At 40.4% G+C, this 17,243-nt stretch overlaps 4 protein-coding genes across 9 annotated transcripts in view; 2 read left to right on the top strand and 2 right to left on the bottom strand.

Annotated features, from left to right (window-relative positions):
* Positions 1-75: 75 nt before the first annotated feature.
* Positions 76-5,471, bottom strand: pigc (phosphatidylinositol glycan anchor biosynthesis, class C). The gene is made up of 3 exons (XM_077535548.1): positions 5,401-5,471; positions 4,418-4,743; positions 76-4,117 (listed from the first exon to the last, which is right to left on the bottom strand). Exons 2-3 carry the CDS (start codon positions 4,643-4,645, stop codon positions 3,458-3,460), a joined length of 888 nt encoding a protein of 295 aa, XP_077391674.1. The 5' UTR covers positions 4,646-4,743; positions 5,401-5,471; the 3' UTR covers positions 76-3,457.
* On the top strand, positions 2,131-13,210 carry LOC144027748 (uncharacterized). 5 transcript variants are annotated; one of them, XM_077535542.1, is made up of 8 exons: positions 2,131-6,032; positions 6,230-6,350; positions 6,701-6,805; positions 6,909-7,064; positions 7,136-7,221; positions 9,048-9,380; positions 9,446-11,401; positions 12,929-13,210. In XM_077535542.1, the coding sequence occupies exons 1-7, from the start codon at positions 5,838-5,840 to the stop codon at positions 10,343-10,345; spliced, it is 1,896 nt and encodes a 631-aa protein (XP_077391668.1). In that variant the 5' UTR covers positions 2,131-5,837; the 3' UTR covers positions 10,346-11,401; positions 12,929-13,210. The 5 variants fall into 5 exon arrangements, with proteins under 5 accessions (XP_077391668.1, XP_077391670.1, XP_077391671.1 ...); XM_077535544.1 differs by having other exon boundaries at positions 2,132-6,032; positions 7,136-7,176; XM_077535545.1 differs by having other exon boundaries at positions 2,893-6,032; positions 6,909-7,046; positions 7,136-7,176.
* On the bottom strand, positions 10,603-14,062 carry tmed5 (transmembrane p24 trafficking protein 5). The gene is made up of 4 exons (XM_077535549.1): positions 13,753-14,062; positions 13,230-13,327; positions 12,914-13,094; positions 10,603-11,348 (listed from the first exon to the last, which is right to left on the bottom strand). The coding sequence occupies exons 1-4, from the start codon at positions 13,939-13,941 to the stop codon at positions 11,130-11,132; spliced, it is 687 nt and encodes a 228-aa protein (XP_077391675.1). The 5' UTR covers positions 13,942-14,062; the 3' UTR covers positions 10,603-11,129.
* Positions 14,063-15,310: 1,248 nt separating this feature from the next.
* suco (SUN domain containing ossification factor) overlaps positions 15,311-17,243 on the top strand; it is a 30,336-nt gene continuing 28,403 nt past the window's right edge. For both annotated transcript variants that reach the window (XM_077534055.1, XM_077534056.1), the window contains exon 1: positions 15,311-15,580. In XM_077534055.1, the coding sequence (XP_077390181.1) occupies positions 15,528-15,580 (53 nt within the window). In that variant the 5' untranslated portion in view covers positions 15,311-15,527. The remainder of the gene's footprint in view (positions 15,581-17,243) is intronic.

The raw sequence follows: 17,243 nt of genomic DNA on the forward strand, positions 1-17,243 counted from the left end.
CCTTAGTGAACACCACTGGTAGGTAGGTAAATAGGTGGATAACTATTTATCATGAAAATAATTACAAAACAAACCTTCGCATTGTACACCTTTATTATTGTAAGATTAGAGAAACCATTATTTGTACATATATTTTTCATACAGGTTCGTACCGTGGCGATGTAGCACCAATTTCTACCTGTAGTAAATCACTAATCTAAGGTCATAATTATAGCAAGTATTTGTATAAAAACACTTTTGGCCATATACACAACAACAACCAAATGACAAAAAACAAGTGCTGCGAGAACAGAATGTGGCTTCTTGCAGCCCTACTCAGAAAATAAGTTTCGACTACGCAGGGAATGTGCTGCCCTCTTGGGGTCAAAATAACAGGTCTTTAAAGTTGCAGAAAAGAAATTCTCTATTGCAGTAAAGATACAAAATAATTGAGTAGGCTACACAGATTTTAAAAAAAATCATTCTTCATTTTCATAAACCACAATACGGTAGTTAAATATATTATAATGAGCATTGTTAGAATTTTTTTCCACAGCCTTATTTCAGGATGGAAATAAAATCAGGGGTGCACCGATCACAATTTTCTGGTCGATCTCCAATCTCCCCCAAAATTACAGAAATCGGTGCACCCAATCAAAATAATTTTCCTCAAAATTCTATACTAAACATTTTTTCAAGAGCTTTTCTGAAAACGGTTGAAAAATTTGCTCTAATGTGTTGAATTTTGAGGCGAGAAGGGAAAAAAAAGATGACAAAGTCAGGAGGATAAAGTGCTGTGAATATTTAACACCGTAGCAATTTAAGAATCAACATTTCAATCATAGTAACCTAATGAGATCGATATTTGAAATATTAAAATAGCAGCTTCCTCTCTACAAAAATGTTCCCGACAAGTGAAAATAGCCTTTACAAGTGAAAAAAATTCTCAAGGACCCACAGTCGAAATTGAACAGGAAGTTTGGTTATTTTTGTTCAAAGTAGCCATTTTAGGTATGATCAAACATTAAAGTCTGTGCAGTGATTCTCAAACGTTATAGTTGAACAAATGTTATAGTTCACGAGCTTTTTCTCGTGGTTAGTGAAAGATAATTTTCCCTATTAATGTGTGAATAATTTCATGATAATATTAAACATAATTTTTAAGAATAAAAACTATTTTTTTATAAACACATGGACCTACAATGATACTGTATTTTAAATTGGTCATGATGGTGGTGCTTGGAGTGTTTTTTGTTTTGTTTTGTTTAGAGATCGACCGATATGCTTTTTTCAGGGCCGATACCGATTCCGATTATCGGTAGTCAAGGAGGCAGATAACCGATATTTGAAGCCGATATTCATTTGCAGTAAAAGTTAAAATGTTGGCACCAAATTTTTGAATAATGCAAACCCTAACCGTTCTTTACAATGGATTCTCACACTACACTTTTCATTTTACATCCTTCTATCTGCAATAAGACGGTGGTGGCGGGGGGAGTTAAATGTGGGGGCCAATGTGACATTACCTTTTATAGCATTTGGGATACTTGTAGTTTTATTCTATAAATGTTATATTTTTATATTTTGAAGTAATAGGAGGAACCCTGTCATTCAAAATGTGCATCAGCTGTGGCATTACTTATTACTACAGCAAAAATAAATAAAAAAAATTCCATGAGAAAAACTATTCATCCCTGAACACCATACAGTTCTTGTAGACCTTATTATGATTATTGTTATTGTTACCATATAGACAGTTTTGATAAGCTGAGGATCTTAAATCGAGAACAGCAATATCATGCTACTCCTCTCTACAAGAGAACTGTCAAAAGACACTTCATCATGTAGTTTACTGCCACTTAGGATGCCCCAATCAACGCAGAAAAAGGTTGAGTAAAATAACTTGGTTATAATAATAGTAAGAATAACTTGGTTAAACAGACATTGTTGCGGTGGAACGCTGCCAGTTTCTGCTGTTTAATGTGTTTTACACTTATAGACACGTGTGTGTATATGGGCACACTATTCTCTCACTACTGTACTGTACTGTATCACTTAATGGCACAGATGTACTTGTCTAAGTAATAACTGGGCTGCAACATTGCTAATTCACATTAACAAGCACTATCTTAGCTGTCCACATGAATAGTTACTAACACACGAGAAAGTTATACAACACACCAAACATGAGCTCATTATTCAAAGTATGATGCATCACTGAACATTAATTGCAGCCGTGTACGGCCGTAGATGTTACATATTAGTGGCATCCATTGAGAGGATAATGTCCCAAATGACGGCAGACATGACGTGAAAAGAGAGACAAAACGAGCAAATAAGCACACTATACTTTAGTGCACTTCTCTACTAATGCCAAATGCCATACGGAAGAGAACACGTTCGTGTAGTTAAACGGTGTTTGAGACACTTAATTTGTTACGGAGCGGACTTTAACGAGGTGCACAACGAGCTGTCAATCAAATCGACGTCGAAGCTTAAGGCACACAATGGCAAACCAGTGCGACAAATAAACACAATATAAAGTAACTAAACGCTATTTAGTGTCATTGTGGCATCTCACTGCATAATAACCGCTATGCAACAAGTAGTGGACTGACCCAGAATGCAACGTGTGCGTCACGAGAGGTAAATATAATGACGTTACTCTACTCTTAACATGGAACTAGACAATATCATAATGACAACTGTTAATATTTGGAACCTTTCTAACAAACATTATTTACTTAATTAAGTGAAAATGTGTGTGATTCCCTCCCCGAGTAGTTCAAGTAGCGAATTAGCTACTGGGTGTTAGCCTACATGCTAAGCTGAACACACCACTGTTAGCTAGCGGGGATTCAATGCAAGGCAATGCAGCTCCATTCATATAGTGCATTTAATACACAACATAATTCAATGTGTTTAGCTTATCATGGTGAAACGATCGGCGGAGTCTCTTCTCTTTTAACTTACCTTCGAAGCATGTGTCTGTCGCGTTGTGTCGTGTCCGTGGGTGCGTGTGTGACCGGCTACTGTGATACACGCCATACACTTACTGATTGGTTCTGGCTCTTGCACGGCTAACCAATCAAATGCTGCTATGGGCGTTACATTGCTGGAGTTGGACTCCATAACAGACAGAGACGCTCTGGGCTGCATTCGAAGCGAAAAGACGGAGTTTTAAATGGATCGCTCATATCGGCCGTCAGATTAATAAAACAGACCGATACCGATATGTACCAATATGTCAAATATCGGCCCCGATTATCGGCCCGACCGATTATCGGTCGATCTCTAGTTTTGTTTTTTAAGTGGCATTTGGTTTAAAAAGTTTGAAAACAGGGTTCATTCATTCAGCACTGTTTGCAACTTTCATTGTCTTTTTAGAGCCTGTTTTTTGTTTTGTTTTTACATTGGATCCATACGATCATGTACCTAACAAAGTGTCCAGTCCATGTCTGCCTCATCCAGGCCGTCTTCATTGGAGGAATCGGCTGAGGTCCTCGCGGATCTCCGCCTCGTCCCAAGGCCCGTGGATGTTGTCCTTGTGCCTCTGCAGCCGGACCAGCAGCCAGGGGCAGAGCAGAATCACGCTGGCCAGGGCCAGCGCCAAGATGGCCGCCCCGCCGGGCCAGCGCGACGCCAGGCCGCCCACGCCGGCCGCGCACACCCCCGCGCACACGGCGGCGAAGTGGCGCGGGGCCCCGTCCTTCACTCGCCTCAGCAGACAGGGCCACAGTGCGAAGACCATCAGGGCGCAGCTGAGCATGGCGAAGGTATGCAGGGCGCCCGGGAGGCGGGACGCCAGACACACGGACGCGAACAGGGCCGCGTTGAGTGACAGGCTGCTCGGGGGCGAGGGATGGGCGTAAGGGAAGGACGCCAGGTGAGCCAGCAGCATGACGGCCGACATGGCGTGCACCGTGTCCGTGCTCACCGACTCCGTGAGGGTCTTAAGCACGGGCGAGAAGCCAAAGATGAAGGACAGGAAAATGGTGCCGCTCTGTAAGTCGGCCAAACGGGTCCGAGGCTGGAGAAGGTTGGGTTCCGAGTGAGATGCCAGGGCTTGGTATAGCCCGTAGCCCAGCAGGGAACTTGCCAGGCTAATAACGAGGAGGGTCTCTGGGGACAGGAGGCCCTGAAAAGACAGCAGAAGACAATCAGGACGGATGGAGGAACCAATAGCTCCCTGTCACCTGACCAGAAAAGTCTGGAGTAAAATTTAGGGTTCGACTCGTGGATTTTTTGAGGCCAGTGCTGATTCCGATATTTGAAGAATAAAAAAAAAATGACTGATGAATTGTACTATTAATAACAAAAACAGAATGAATGAAAACCAACTAATTTCCTTCTTTTTTTTCAGGAACAGTTCCCCGTTTTACAATTTCGGCTCAGAGTAAAATATCCGTCAATGGTTTCCGTAGTCTAGCCGCTTTACCTGCTCCATGTAGAGCCAGAGTGTGATGAAAATGGCCACGCAGGAGAGCTGCTGCCCCACCAGGCCCGCCTCTCGCACTACGGCCCAGTAGCGGTACTGGCGGAGGCCCTCGTTCCTGCGCAGCTCCTCCAGGAAGCGCCGGTCCACGTAGTTGTCTGGGTACGGCTGGCGCTCCCACAGCACCTTCCTCCAGGCCACGGCCGCACCGGGGCCATCATCCGGCCCCATCGCCCCCAAACATGCGCAGACTTAGCTAAGTTGGGGACTTCTATTTTGTGCAAAGGAGGGAGCCATGGAAAACAGGTTGGATAGGGGCTCTTGATGACCTGATTGAGAGACCCATTATTTATTTAAAAAACAAACAAACCACATTTTGATTATTGTAATACAGAGTAATTTATTGCTTGAAAAAAATACATGAGGAGGACCTTCAAAAAAATAATTCCATATACAATCACGGTATATGCGGTCTAAGTTAGCACTAAAAGTGACTGGTAACCAATCCAGGGTGTACCCTGCCTCTCGCCCCGAAACTAATGGATAGATAATACACGTTAGGTTAGTTGGAGGTTTTAATTTGTCCATTGATGTGAATGCCTGTTTGTCAATATGTGCCCTGCTATTTCCTGGTGACTGCAGGGTGTACCCGCCTCTCCCCAAAGTCAGCTGGGATCGACTGGAACTCACCCGCAACTCTAATGAGGACTAACGCTATAGAGATTTGTTGAATGGAAGTAGACTGAAATCAAAAACTGCACGATTGATTCCAACAGCGCATCTATCCGTCGCTTATTCGTATTTATGTACGCAAGATTTGAGCATCAATGCGCCTGCGTGACTTAAATCGCCAACACAACGTTCAGGTTTGACACTTTGGCTTAAAAAAAACATAACTATTTCCTATGTATTATTATATTTATGACCGGTGATACGTTGTTCATCGCGCGGTCACTTGCGTCGTACATTAGAAGCGCTTCCCTTACCCGTGGAGAATGTTGATCTTGTCAGCGGATGTTATGCCGGGGACGTTTCAGTGTCCCGGAAGTGGAAGCGCGTAAGGCGTAAACCAAATAAGTAGCGACCCCAGCTGTTGTAGTGCGGAAACGCAAAACCGGTCGGCCAACAATCACCAGTATAAATTTTTTTTTTGTCTATTTTGTCCATTATGTCTTCTTAAAATGAGTTTTGAGTGACACACATCCCCAAATAAAAAATTCGATTAACTTACATTAAATACAATTTTAAAAAGCCAAATCGGAATTACAACTGCGCATGCGCGGCCACCGGCTCTTATGCTTCCGGTTCAGGTGTCGAATCTACCCAGCTCGCCATAGTAATGCGTTAGAAATAACCGAAAAAAAAAAAAAAAGAAAAAAAAGAGTCATTATTTTTTTTTATTTTGAGGTCAATTTTGGGTAAGATGCCAGGCGCCCATTGTTCCGTGCGTGATTGTCACAATGGTTTATATGGACTCAAAAAGTGGATGAAGGAATTTTGCCACGTTCACCACTGCAATAAAGGAACTTCACGTTGCACATGCGACCCACCATATGTACTCATCCCATTTCCGACTGAAAGAAAAGCTCCAGAACGTCGTGCCGAATGGACTAAATTGGTAAGTTAATATATCAGATACTAACAGTTGGTAATTTGTAACCATGCCATATTTAAATGTATCAACTACTGAGCCTGTAGTAGCAGTATAAGTAGATGTTTGTAAATGAGCTGGAATGTGTAGACAGACTAATTTTTATTGAGCATACACCTTTCGTTGCGTTTATCATTTTAGTTATTGATTTTTTTTCCCCCCAGATGAACAGAAAGAACAAAACAGGCAAAAACTGGGATCCAACCAAGAACAGCCGTGTATGCTCCGTGCATTTTGTTGATGGTGCACCGTCCACCTCCTTTCCAAACCCAACACTGAAACTAGGTACGGTGGCAAAGCCTTTTGCAATATATTTGGAGATGGAAATTTGTATGGGGACCCTTACTGTAATATGTCCAGGTGTGTGAATTATGTAGAAACATGGTAGTATGCATTGTGCCATGTCAACAGCAACAAAATAAGTTTGCAAATGGTATCATTATTGATTTTTTTTGCACTAAATTTTCAATGATTAAGATTCCATTTCGGTTTGCATTTTAAGGGGTGCATAGTCTCTATTTGAGGAGAGTTTGCAAGACATTTTGCCATGTCTCAAAGTAGATTGCATTTTTACACCCTCACAAATGGTATACATCAGTCTATCATTGAATGCGTAACATGCTTTTTATTTTCAGGATACTCAGCACCATCAACCAGTACAAGAAAAAAAAGGGCTCCACCAAAATTACGTACAAGTGTTACAGTCCAAGCACGGAAGAGGCAGAAACTCAACGTTCAAAGTACAAAATTTAAATTAACTGATTATTCCAATTCTTTTAATTGTGTGTGTGAGTTGTTTTGTGTGTTCTGCATGTATAATGTTGTTTTATTGTGTTGTTCTAGACCCCAGCACAGAAGAAACACATGATGAAGACCCAAGCGACGAAGATGCCTCAAGAACCAGTGGAAGGAGTGACCCTGGAACAGATGTAAAAACATTTGAAGAACATGTGGACCATACATACACAAAAACTACTCAATGTAAATGTCAATCAAATGGTAACTGGGACGCTGTATATATTTTTTATTATCTGATTGTATAATGTTGTTCGTTTATTGTGTTTTTCTAGACCCAAGCACAGAAGATGCGCAGGATCAAGGCCCAAGCAAGGTTGATACCTCAATAACCAGTGGGAAGGGTGACCCTGGAACTAATGTAAAGACATTTGTAGAACATTTGGACTATGCTTACACAAAAACTACACATTGTAACTGTGACAATATTGCTAGGCTGAATAATCCAATAACTCAACTGGAAAAGAAACTGAAAATTTTAGGGAGAAAATCAGGTGAAACTTAATGTGGTGGCACTAGTCTAACTGATATAACAGTTCAACTGGTAAGTAAATTGAAAATGTTAGAGATCAAATGAAAGTTCTTGTAGTGGAACAAGTCCAGCTGATATGATGAACAATACAACTAGAGGTAATGCTGACAAAAAAAAAAAAGATACTTTATTTTATTGAACGATTTCTTTCAAACGACACAGCTGTAAAACAAAAACACTGGTCTTCCCAACAAACGAACCTTCGACCTTTGCCTGCAAATGAAAAATATATACAAATTACCGGTAATTATATTTACATTTAATATATAAAGAGCAAGTACAACAAAATAAATTTAAGACCTGTGTGTTTATTTTTACGAACATGATGAGCATATACTATAAACGGGTCTGGGAGAATACTTTGAAATTGTAATCAGCTACATAATACTGAATACTGTCTCAAAAATGTATTTTGTAACGTACTCTATTGCACCATTCAATCACAGTACTATATTTTAAATACTTAGAATATTTTCACATTGATTTGCATTATATTTATATAAAAACGCGGTGTGCCACGTGTTCTTTCTTTCTCTTCCTGTAACACTGCACAAAACTCCTTTACAACGCTCAAAAGTAATCGAAATCTGCGTTACACGCCGCCATGTTTACCGGTCTGGGTAGGCATAACCATTGACCGGGACCAACAGCATACCCGGCTTTAACCATGCGATATTCTTTGTGACCGCTAGGTCCTGTGGTGGCGCTGCATACGGTTTTTTTTCTTCTCCTTTTTTTTTCTTTCTTGTTCTCCCCTGCATACATGTTTAGGACAGGAAGTTAAATAGGAAGCGGTCGATTTGAAAATAAACTACTACTACTAATAACAATAATACGCCCCTAACCATTACTATTTCACTTGGTGTGCAACAATCTTTGGCGTTTTCGACTGAAATCTCTGTTTAAAACAATGTGGTGGTAAGCGTTGTCTAATCGTTTTTCAAGTCTTTGTAGTTACATCGCGCATGCGCTATTTCATTTTAAACAAACTTGGATACGCGATTTGAATGAAAATTTGTGTTGTAATTGTTCTTAAATACTCATTCTGTGTCTTTTGACGCAGTTTTTTGGGGGGCTATTTACAGTATGTATGCTTCTCTTTTGTGTGGCAATTTTGTTAGCTTGCACTGAACGTGAATGCGCGTCAATATTCTTTGTGCTTTAGGATGACGTTGGAATTTAATGTGCTGTACTTGTTTTAAAGTATTTGTTGTAAAGGTTCTCGTCACGTTAAACTGTTTACATGATACTTGGTAAACAGTACAGGGTGTCCATAACGTTGCTTTAATTTTTAAGAATTATCAGTGTTTAAGTTTATTCAATTGAAATTGTGTTTTGTGTGTCTTGTTGGTGAAAGAGGTACTGTTAAGTGAAACTTAAAAGAAAAAAAAAGGCTGCTCCTCAAGAAAAGTATGTTACGATCATGGTTTCTTGAAACAACATCCAATGTGCGGTAAAATGCAGATGAAAGAGAACGTCATGTCCTCCAGTTTGTGCATGGTACATAACATTTATGGAAAATATCGATCATGTGAGATAATTCATTTAATGTTAGTCTTTCACCAACAAGATAAATGAAACACACAATTCCAATGTGATTCCAAACAAACAAATTTTGACGAAAATTGTGCAACTCTAATTTTATTTCTATACAGATGTTTGTGAAAACCTCAACGGTGAAGGACGACAATGCCTATGATGACAACGTTAGATGGACGTGCTCTCAACACCAGAGGATTTGGATGAAGACAGAGCTGCAGGATCTGGGGTTGTGGCCTGGATGTCGCCCGGTCCGCAAAGCGGCCAACGCCATCTCTCTGTGGCGTTTCCCGCCACAGCCGGAGCTCCTCGACCCCGAGGCCGAGCTGCCGTCCCCCAACGTCTTCCAGCTCCATCCTTTTTTCATTTGGAAGCCCGAACATGAGATCATGGCCAGGTTGAGGAGGACCAACCCGCTGCCGTGTCTCCACGGCTGTCCCCAGACACGGGTGCGTGTGTTTTGATGTTGTGCGCGTTGAAAAACCGTTTTCTCAACATGCGTTTGTTTAACCAGGTCGTGTCTGATGGTGTGAAGCGGCCACAAGCAATCGCCGGCATCGGAGGGCAGTATTACATCTTGTCGTCGCAACTCCGCTGTGAAGTGTGCCACAAATGCTGGTTCGCAGACAGTCCGCTCTGGCTAAAGAAACTACCCAAACGTTTCACCAACATCCTGCCAGCTTTCTTCACCGCCAAAAAAGCCATATGCAAGACGGTAACGGACGAGCTGCGGCGCGCGGGGAAGTCCCCGTCGGACATGGCGGGCCAGGTGAACGCGACGCTGCGCCTCAGGTACGAGCGCGCTCGTTTGGCTTATCTCCACACGGTGGAGAACGCGCGGGAGGCCGGTGAGTACGGACAAACGGCGTCGAGAGACGAAACAATGCGGTCGTTCGGCTCGTACGAGGAGTCTGAAGGTTGGTGTGGCGTGTCTGTGACTGAGCACTACCTGACGGACCGCTTCCTTGAAGATTATACACAGATGGAAACGGAAAGCGTTCCGGTCATGAAGACGGAGCCGGAAAGCGGTCCAGTGGTGAAGATGGAACCAGAGACTGATACAGTGATGGAAATGGACCCGGCAAGTGGTTCACTAGTGAAGACGGAGCCGGAAAGCGTTCCAGTGGTGAAGATGGAGCCGGAAAGCGTTCCAGTGGTGAAGATGGAGCCAGAAAGCATCCCATTGGTGCAGATGGCGCCGTCCAACATTCAAATGGTGGAGATGGAACGGATGAGCGTTGGGGCGATGAAGATGGAGTCGTCCAGCATTCGATTGGTGAAAACTGGACCGACCGCCGTCTTTCCACCGGCAACTAATGGGATGGCCGCTGTTGTTCTGCCCATGAAGACGGAGCCAACCGTCGTCAATTCGCCTTTGACATTCTCTTCCCTTGTCAAGAGGCTCCGTTTCTAAAATCATAGCAGAGGTCTTGAACAAACAGAAATCACATGCGGCGCAAAAGAAACTGACTCGGTTGCGGGGTAGTCACTTGATGAACCTGCCATAGAGGAATGGTGACCCGAGTTGACCTGTGAGAATTAAAATATGTTCAACTTTTCAGTGCACATCAAATACAAAAAGGCCAGTATATAAAACGTTTAGTTTATGCAGATTATTAAAATTATTACCGCTCTGACATCAGCTGGAAGGACCACTCAGCAGTACAATGGTTTAGTTAAAAACATTTTTTATTTTTTTTTATTTACACATTTACAAGTAAATTAATAAATATCTTGACCTCTGAAGTGTACAAGTTCTGCTCAGTAATCACTAAATATAAATTTTTGATTGTAACAGTCAATAAAAGAGATTAACTCACTTGCTGGTGGATTATACACTGGAAATCAGTAATGCAATGCTGAATGATGTAGGCTGGAAATAAACATGACATTTACAAAATAAAATATTTTTAAAAGGAAGACGTGTGCGTGGAGGTTTGACATTTCTTTAGCTAAATAAAACATTTAGTTCCACACAAAGCATTGACATGACAATGTTAGGCAAAGACTCCTAATGATGAAATCGTAATTAGTGCAATTAAGTGATTAAAAACTTACAGCACTGATGTTAACAAACAGAAACAGAACTTTGATATCCAGTGGACTGAAGAGCAGAAAAAACAGAGGCTCACTTGTATTTCTGAAATGTCCCGAACAGTGTTTGTTTGTTTGTTTGTTTTTGTCCCCTTTGCAGTTTGTTACGTGCGAATCTTCCTCTTGTCTTCGAAGAGCGAGCGCACCAAGCAGACCTGCACGCCCGACACCAGCATCATGACCACCAGGTTGACCACCGACCAAAAGTTGACCCGGTCATAGTTGCTCTCCTGCAGGTTGCGGTCGCGGGCCTCGAAGGCGCGCAGCACCGTCTGGATCTGCACGCTCTTGCCCAGCCGCGACTTCACGCTGTTGATGGTGTCCTGATGGAAGAGAGGGCGGATAATCAAAACGACAAGATGTGAACAGGATACAGGTAAACAATGGATCAATCTACTAGCAGAAGTATATGAAGTCGGGGTAATCGGTGTGCGCAAGAATGTTTGAACCTTTGATGATTTGGATGCAAATTGTGACAAATGCGGAATAATTTAAACCACTATTAAAAAAAAAAAAAAAAAAAAAAATCCAGCTGGAAAATCCATTTCCCGTCACTCAGTTTAGCAACGCCTGTGTCCCTTTTGACACAATTCAGCTGGGTGGAGCTCGCTGTCGTGTCTCAAAACAATTGGCCTGGCTCCAATAGGTGAGAGTTCAAAACGTTAGCCTGCCATCAAACCTATTTTGCCGGCTGGGTCACTTTGCCCCCAATGTGACAAATACATCACTGGGCAAAGTCTAATCCCAATTTGTATCTGTTTGTGCCTTTTACCAGTGGCGGGCTGTGGAATTATTATTTTTTTTTTGAATTACAAATACAATATAACACACAACTGTGCCAAGTACCTCATATGGAGCAGTTTCAAATCAACATTTATCTTAAGACTTATACAGATGTGTATGGAGGTCCAAAATTCGAAATAAATAAATGACTAAAAGTGAAAATAATAACAGATTTATTTCCATTTATATATATTTTTTTTATAGAATTGTCAAATTATAATTTTTTAATATTAATTTTTATTTTCACTTTTAGTCATTTATTTATTTAGTCATTTATTTATCTAATTTGAATAAAATTTCGACTTGGCAGTATGGCCCAAAACTATCCAAAATTCAAATGACTACATAAATAAATAAATCACTAAATAGATGAATGACTAAATGTGAAAATAAAAACGGATTTATTTCAATTTATAGTAATTTTTTAAAATATAATTTTCGATTGATATATATTTTTTATATTCATTTTTATTTTCACTTTTATTTATTTATTCATTTTGAATTTTGGCAGTTTTGGTCCTCCATAGATGTGTTTTGTTAGTCGAAATCATCTGTAACGCGTTTTGATTTGACCAACCAATCAGAGGACAGAAAACGACTGACATCATTGGGGGACCAGAACTTGGGCTCTGTGAGGATGTATTTGAAATCTGATTGGTTAAGAAAAAACAAACAAACAGGCCCTGGGCAGATTAGACTGACATGGCAACACTGAGGTTGAAATCTGATTGGCCGAAAAACAAAACAAAAACAAAAATCCAGTGTTCTCTTGACTGCACTGCTAGAAACACAAAATGAGCTCCACTCCCAGCTTTGTTTATAATGTAGCATTTTGCTGTCATCATGAAGTATTAGTTGTTGATATAGATGCTGTTGTGCTCATTCTTCTCTAATCCCCCCTTTTGTTACTTAGCCCACCTATCCTGTTTTCTCTCTATTTAGACTCTACTGTTTTCTCCTTCTCAACCCAACCCAAAGGCCAATGAAATAAGTCAAACCAACATGGAAAGAACATTCTTGTTACCTCCCAGAAAATCTGTCTCTTAAAAACGAACTAAAACTGAATTCCCAAACTATTATAACCCTTCTTTTGTCTTAATCTCACCATGATGTCCTCCAGCTTCATGTCCAACATGTCGGTGCCGTGCACGTACTCCTTCCAGTCGTCGGGCTCCTCGTCGGCGTCCATGTTGTCCAGGATGAGCTCGAAGAAGACGAGCTTCTCCGAGACGCTGCTGAAGGTGTTGTCGAAGCAGAACATGTAGTCGCCGTCCTCCGTCTCCACACTGTGGGAGGGAATATTTTTCTTTTTCAGTTGTTTGTATACAAATAGTTAGCTCTCTGTTATGATATATGGATATATATGTCCGCACCAAGTTATAAAATGAAAAACAAAGTCTAATGTCTGTGCTTGAACTTACGTGTGCATTCCATCTGACTTGTGATAGTCACTGTAGAGAATCTGGCCAGACGGAGAAGAGATGTAGAAATCCACATCCAAGCCTGCACCGTCTAATACCTAAGGACATTCAGTACAAAAGGGGGAATGCATTTAAAAATTTGGACATATTTTCCTTACCGCCGGACTTACTTTCTTCTTTCTATACCTTTTTCTGCCTTCATTCCTTACCTCCTCAGATCTGCTTTTTCTCCTTTCCTTCTGACATCATTCCTTAAATTTAGAAATGGTCTTTTTTTTTTTTTAAACCTCTACATGTTTTAACAATACTGGTGACATTTGACCTCTCTAGTCCCCCCCTAGTGCAATACGACCTACTAAAAATAAATGTAAAAAGTGCATAGGGTACCTATTGTTGTGAAAAGATTATGGCTCCTACCATGACATTGTAACACACCACGTGTCTCCTCATAAAACTTGCAACATCTTGATTTCTATTACTAGACTGCAATTGCAATCCAATTGAATAATTTGTTACTCCCAACCTGATATTCTATTTCCAGCGAGGCGTCTTTCTTCATAGTCTGGTAGAAACATTCCTTGCGACCGGCGGGCAGAGTGAACGTGAAGTCGCTGTCCAGAGACTGCGAGAAGGCGGCCAGCGCCGAGAACCTCTCGGAAACGACGACGAGTAACACCGACACGACACAAGCAAACGGCCGCACCGTGGCCATAATCGTCAAAAAAGAGCTACAAGTAAATGTAGTGATTAAGTCTGTATGGTGTTTGCCACGGGAAAAAAAAAAAAAGAACTTCAGCTCGAGTGAGTTGAGTCCCGAGCACACGCCACAGTTTAGGACCCCGCCTGATTAAAATATTTTATTTATTTGAAATAAACAAACACAACGTGTATGTGTTTGGCTTGATGGTGTTTGAATAACAATATTATAGTCATTTCGGTGGTAATTCGGTTAGTTTCATTAAAGGTTATAATTAGGACCCCTTTTCGAAATGCATTCTGGGAAGTGTTGTTTTTGAGTAGAGTCGGCGTCTTAAAAAAAAAAAAAACATTGTACTTTTAAATAAAATAAGGTTACCAATTCTGTACACTTGTTTAAAAATGAATTCTGGAGAAATGTTGCTTTTAAATTTAGGCTACCTGTATTAAAAAAAAAAAAAAAAAAAACTACATGGAAAGAAATTCGACTCTTTTTTTTTTTGTTTTATTTGAAAAAAATAAATGCCTATTTCTGTTACAAATAAATTATTATTACGTGGTGGAAATATTACATAATCCAAAAAAAAAGGGAGAGAAAAAAGCAGATTAAAAACATTTTAATGTATTTTAATACACGACTGACTTTTATATAAAATTAAAGGCAATTCCAGCTTCCCATTTTAAACTGCATTCTGGGATATTGTATTTATTTAACAATGTACCTTTTTTAAAAATATATAGTTTAAAAGCAGTAATTCAGACAGCACAAACTGCATTTAAGAAATGCTATTTTTTAGGTTGTGTGGGTAAAAGCAACATCATAGGGAGATTCTTTGATGTAAACATTGTTCAAAATTATTGCATTTCTTTAAAAAAGTATAAAAAACATTTGTTGAAATAAATTAATAAAATTGGTCATATTCATAAATTATGTGTTGTAATATTTACTGTAGTTAGTTATTTTTTAAATTTATAATACTAACATTTGTTAAATTCTGAAGTGTGCAGTAATTGGAGGCAAGGTGAAAAACAAAATGGCACTTTGGAAATTAAACTACAGTGTCTCGATGTCAATTTGTTGTCTTGAGTGGCAAAAATTAACTGAAAAAATCCCCAAATTACACAATATTCACACGCAGTGAGGCAACTTTGGATATCAAAAACACTTTACATTTGCAACGTTTGCAGGTTGCATCTTTATTGCAACATCAACCTAATCAATTTGTTATCAAGGTAAAAAGATGACACGTCCTGTTCCACAGTGTCCAACTCAGCCCAGTGGGCGGTGCTGTTTACACAGTTGTTGCATAGTCTCCGCCGATTGGCTGGCAAATCAGTATTCCTTTCACGATTGGTCAGTTTCCCCCCATAAGGGTGGAGTTGAATTCGGCGAGCTAGCCGTCAACGGCAGTCTTGTCTGAAACGCACAATGGGATTTAGCACACGTTAATAATAAAACACTCGAGTCGCGAGAAGACAGCTTCTTGGCCATTTTGAAACTTTAAACACGACTAACGATTTCTTCGTCTCGTTCGTTTGATTTTGTTGAGAGATTCGAAAGAAGCTCCAAAGAGCGAGGATGTTGGTCCCCGTGGGAAGATAATGAAGAGGCTGCGTGTTCTGGTGGTGTGCCTCATTGTAGCTCTCCTGTGCTGGTAAGACACATTTCCGCATCCATTACTTCAAGGAAGGAAGGGAAATTGACATTGGAACAGGCTTTTTTTTTAATTTATATATATAGTTTTTTTTACCTCCCTCCGGTAGTTTGGGGGCATCAGTTCTTAGCTTTGCGTACGTCCTTGTACGTTATCCATCTGTCACCAACGTACATGGCTAACATTATCGGCGATTTAAAGAGTGACGCAAATTGAAAGTGTGTATTCATTGGTAGTAGTTTGTGTTTAATCGATACAGTGGAATGACAACGTTTGTATTTGTATTTTATTATTGTAGATTATATTTTATTTAATAGGTTAGCTTAGCAACCGTCGTTTGATCGTGGCCAAGCTATCTTGGGTCACCTGTATGGTGGCCGATAATGGCCAATTTTAGGTGCACGAAGAGCATAATTTTGCGGACAACAGATTCCCCCAGCCCAGAAACTTATTGTCCCTAAAATTTGAGACACCACAACGCAAATGCATCCGATGTGCATAGGTTTCTGAAGACCCCCTCAAATGTATAATAATAATCTAATAATCAAATATTCAACTTAACAACTACCATGATACCTCATGTTTTTAGTGTTTGACTTTTACTGAAATAAAATAATTTTTGCAATATTTGTTGGGCTATTTCCAAATAGTCACAAATTATTTTTTAAGTGGATAGTTTGTCATGTTTACAGAAAAGAATTGCAAGCAGGTCGGGGGGTTGATTGTACATTTAAATATAGATGACATGGGGAGACAAGGGAGTGTGTACAAGTACGATAAACCCACTGTAAATTATGTATGTTCGATTTGAAGCTGCCAGCAAAGTGTTCGAGTGAATTTCCCGCATTCCCAAAACATATTTTGTTATTTGCCGACTCTAACTTGGCTACAATTGTGAATGTGAGAGTACCATGAATGCTTGAATTGACTGGCAACCAGACCAGGGTGTACCCCCAATCTCTCTAAGTCATCTGGGATAAACTCCAGCTTACCTGAGACCTGAATGAGGAAAAGGAAAATAGATAAATGATGGTGGATATTTATTGCTTGGTGGTTTCCTTTTCTATTCTTTTCTTAATGAGTTAAATACTGGCAATCTCCGACTGTGTTGCATGACAGATACAACTCGTTATCATTTCCTGGAATCTGCATGTTTGTTCATACCTGTAAAATTCATAGGTGAGCTTCCAAATAATTATTTTCCTCATAGCAGTGGAAAACAATGGCACATCTTTTGTTTGTTACCTCCAACTCTTTCTCCATTTAGTTCAAAGGAGACATATGACACATTTCCCTCACATTTTCTGACTTCTTAGGACCAGTTTAAAGGTGGAGCTTTGTTTTTATTTTTTTCTCCATTTTCTCACTTGCCAGCTAATGAGCATGCGGTGTCACATAAAGAACATTACAGATGCAAAACCTCACTGCTGTCGGGCTCTCACGCCCGTGCCGACTCTCACTCATCTCTGAGGATCCAGCGTGATGTTGGCGTCATTCTGATTTGCTACTTGCTCGTATGGCATGTCTAGGAAGCCCTCAGCGACACCTTTTAATTAGACACTGAAAGTGAACAGCAATAAAAGAAGTCTCGCTGAGCTTTATCTGTTCATGCTGTGTGGGGCATGGCGAGCAGTGAGGGGGTTTACAGTGCTAACAAAGCCTT

Source organism: Festucalex cinctus, chromosome 10, assembly GCF_051991245.1.
Source record: "Festucalex cinctus isolate MCC-2025b chromosome 10, RoL_Fcin_1.0, whole genome shotgun sequence".
NCBI classification, from domain to species: Eukaryota; Metazoa; Chordata; class Actinopteri; order Syngnathiformes; family Syngnathidae; genus Festucalex; species Festucalex cinctus.

Coding starts and splice junctions, on each gene's coding strand:
- LOC144027748 (XM_077535542.1), top strand. CDS start 5,838: ATGCCAGGCGCCCATTGTTCCGTGCGTGATTGTCACAATGGTTTATAT. Junction 6,806..6,908: donor GCAGAAACTCAACGTTCAAA/GTACAAAATTTA, acceptor GTGTTGTTCTAG/ACCCCAGCACAGAAGAAACA. Junction 7,065..7,135: donor ATGTAAATGTCAATCAAATG/GTAACTGGGACG, acceptor GTGTTTTTCTAG/ACCCAAGCACAGAAGATGCG.
- tmed5 (XM_077535549.1), bottom strand. CDS start 13,941: ATGGCCACGGTGCGGCCGTTTGCTTGTGTCGTGTCGGTGTTACTCGTC. Junction 13,328..13,752: donor CGCTGGAAATAGAATATCAG/GTTGGGAGTAAC, acceptor GAATGTCCTTAG/GTATTAGACGGTGCAGGCTT. Junction 13,095..13,229: donor AAGTCAGATGGAATGCACAC/GTAAGTTCAAGC, acceptor TCCCTCCCACAG/TGTGGAGACGGAGGACGGCG.
- pigc (XM_077535548.1), bottom strand. CDS start 4,645: ATGGGGCCGGATGATGGCCCCGGTGCGGCCGTGGCCTGGAGGAAGGTG. Junction 4,118..4,417: donor TCTGGCTCTACATGGAGCAG/GTAAAGCGGCTA, acceptor CTGTCTTTTCAG/GGCCTCCTGTCCCCAGAGAC.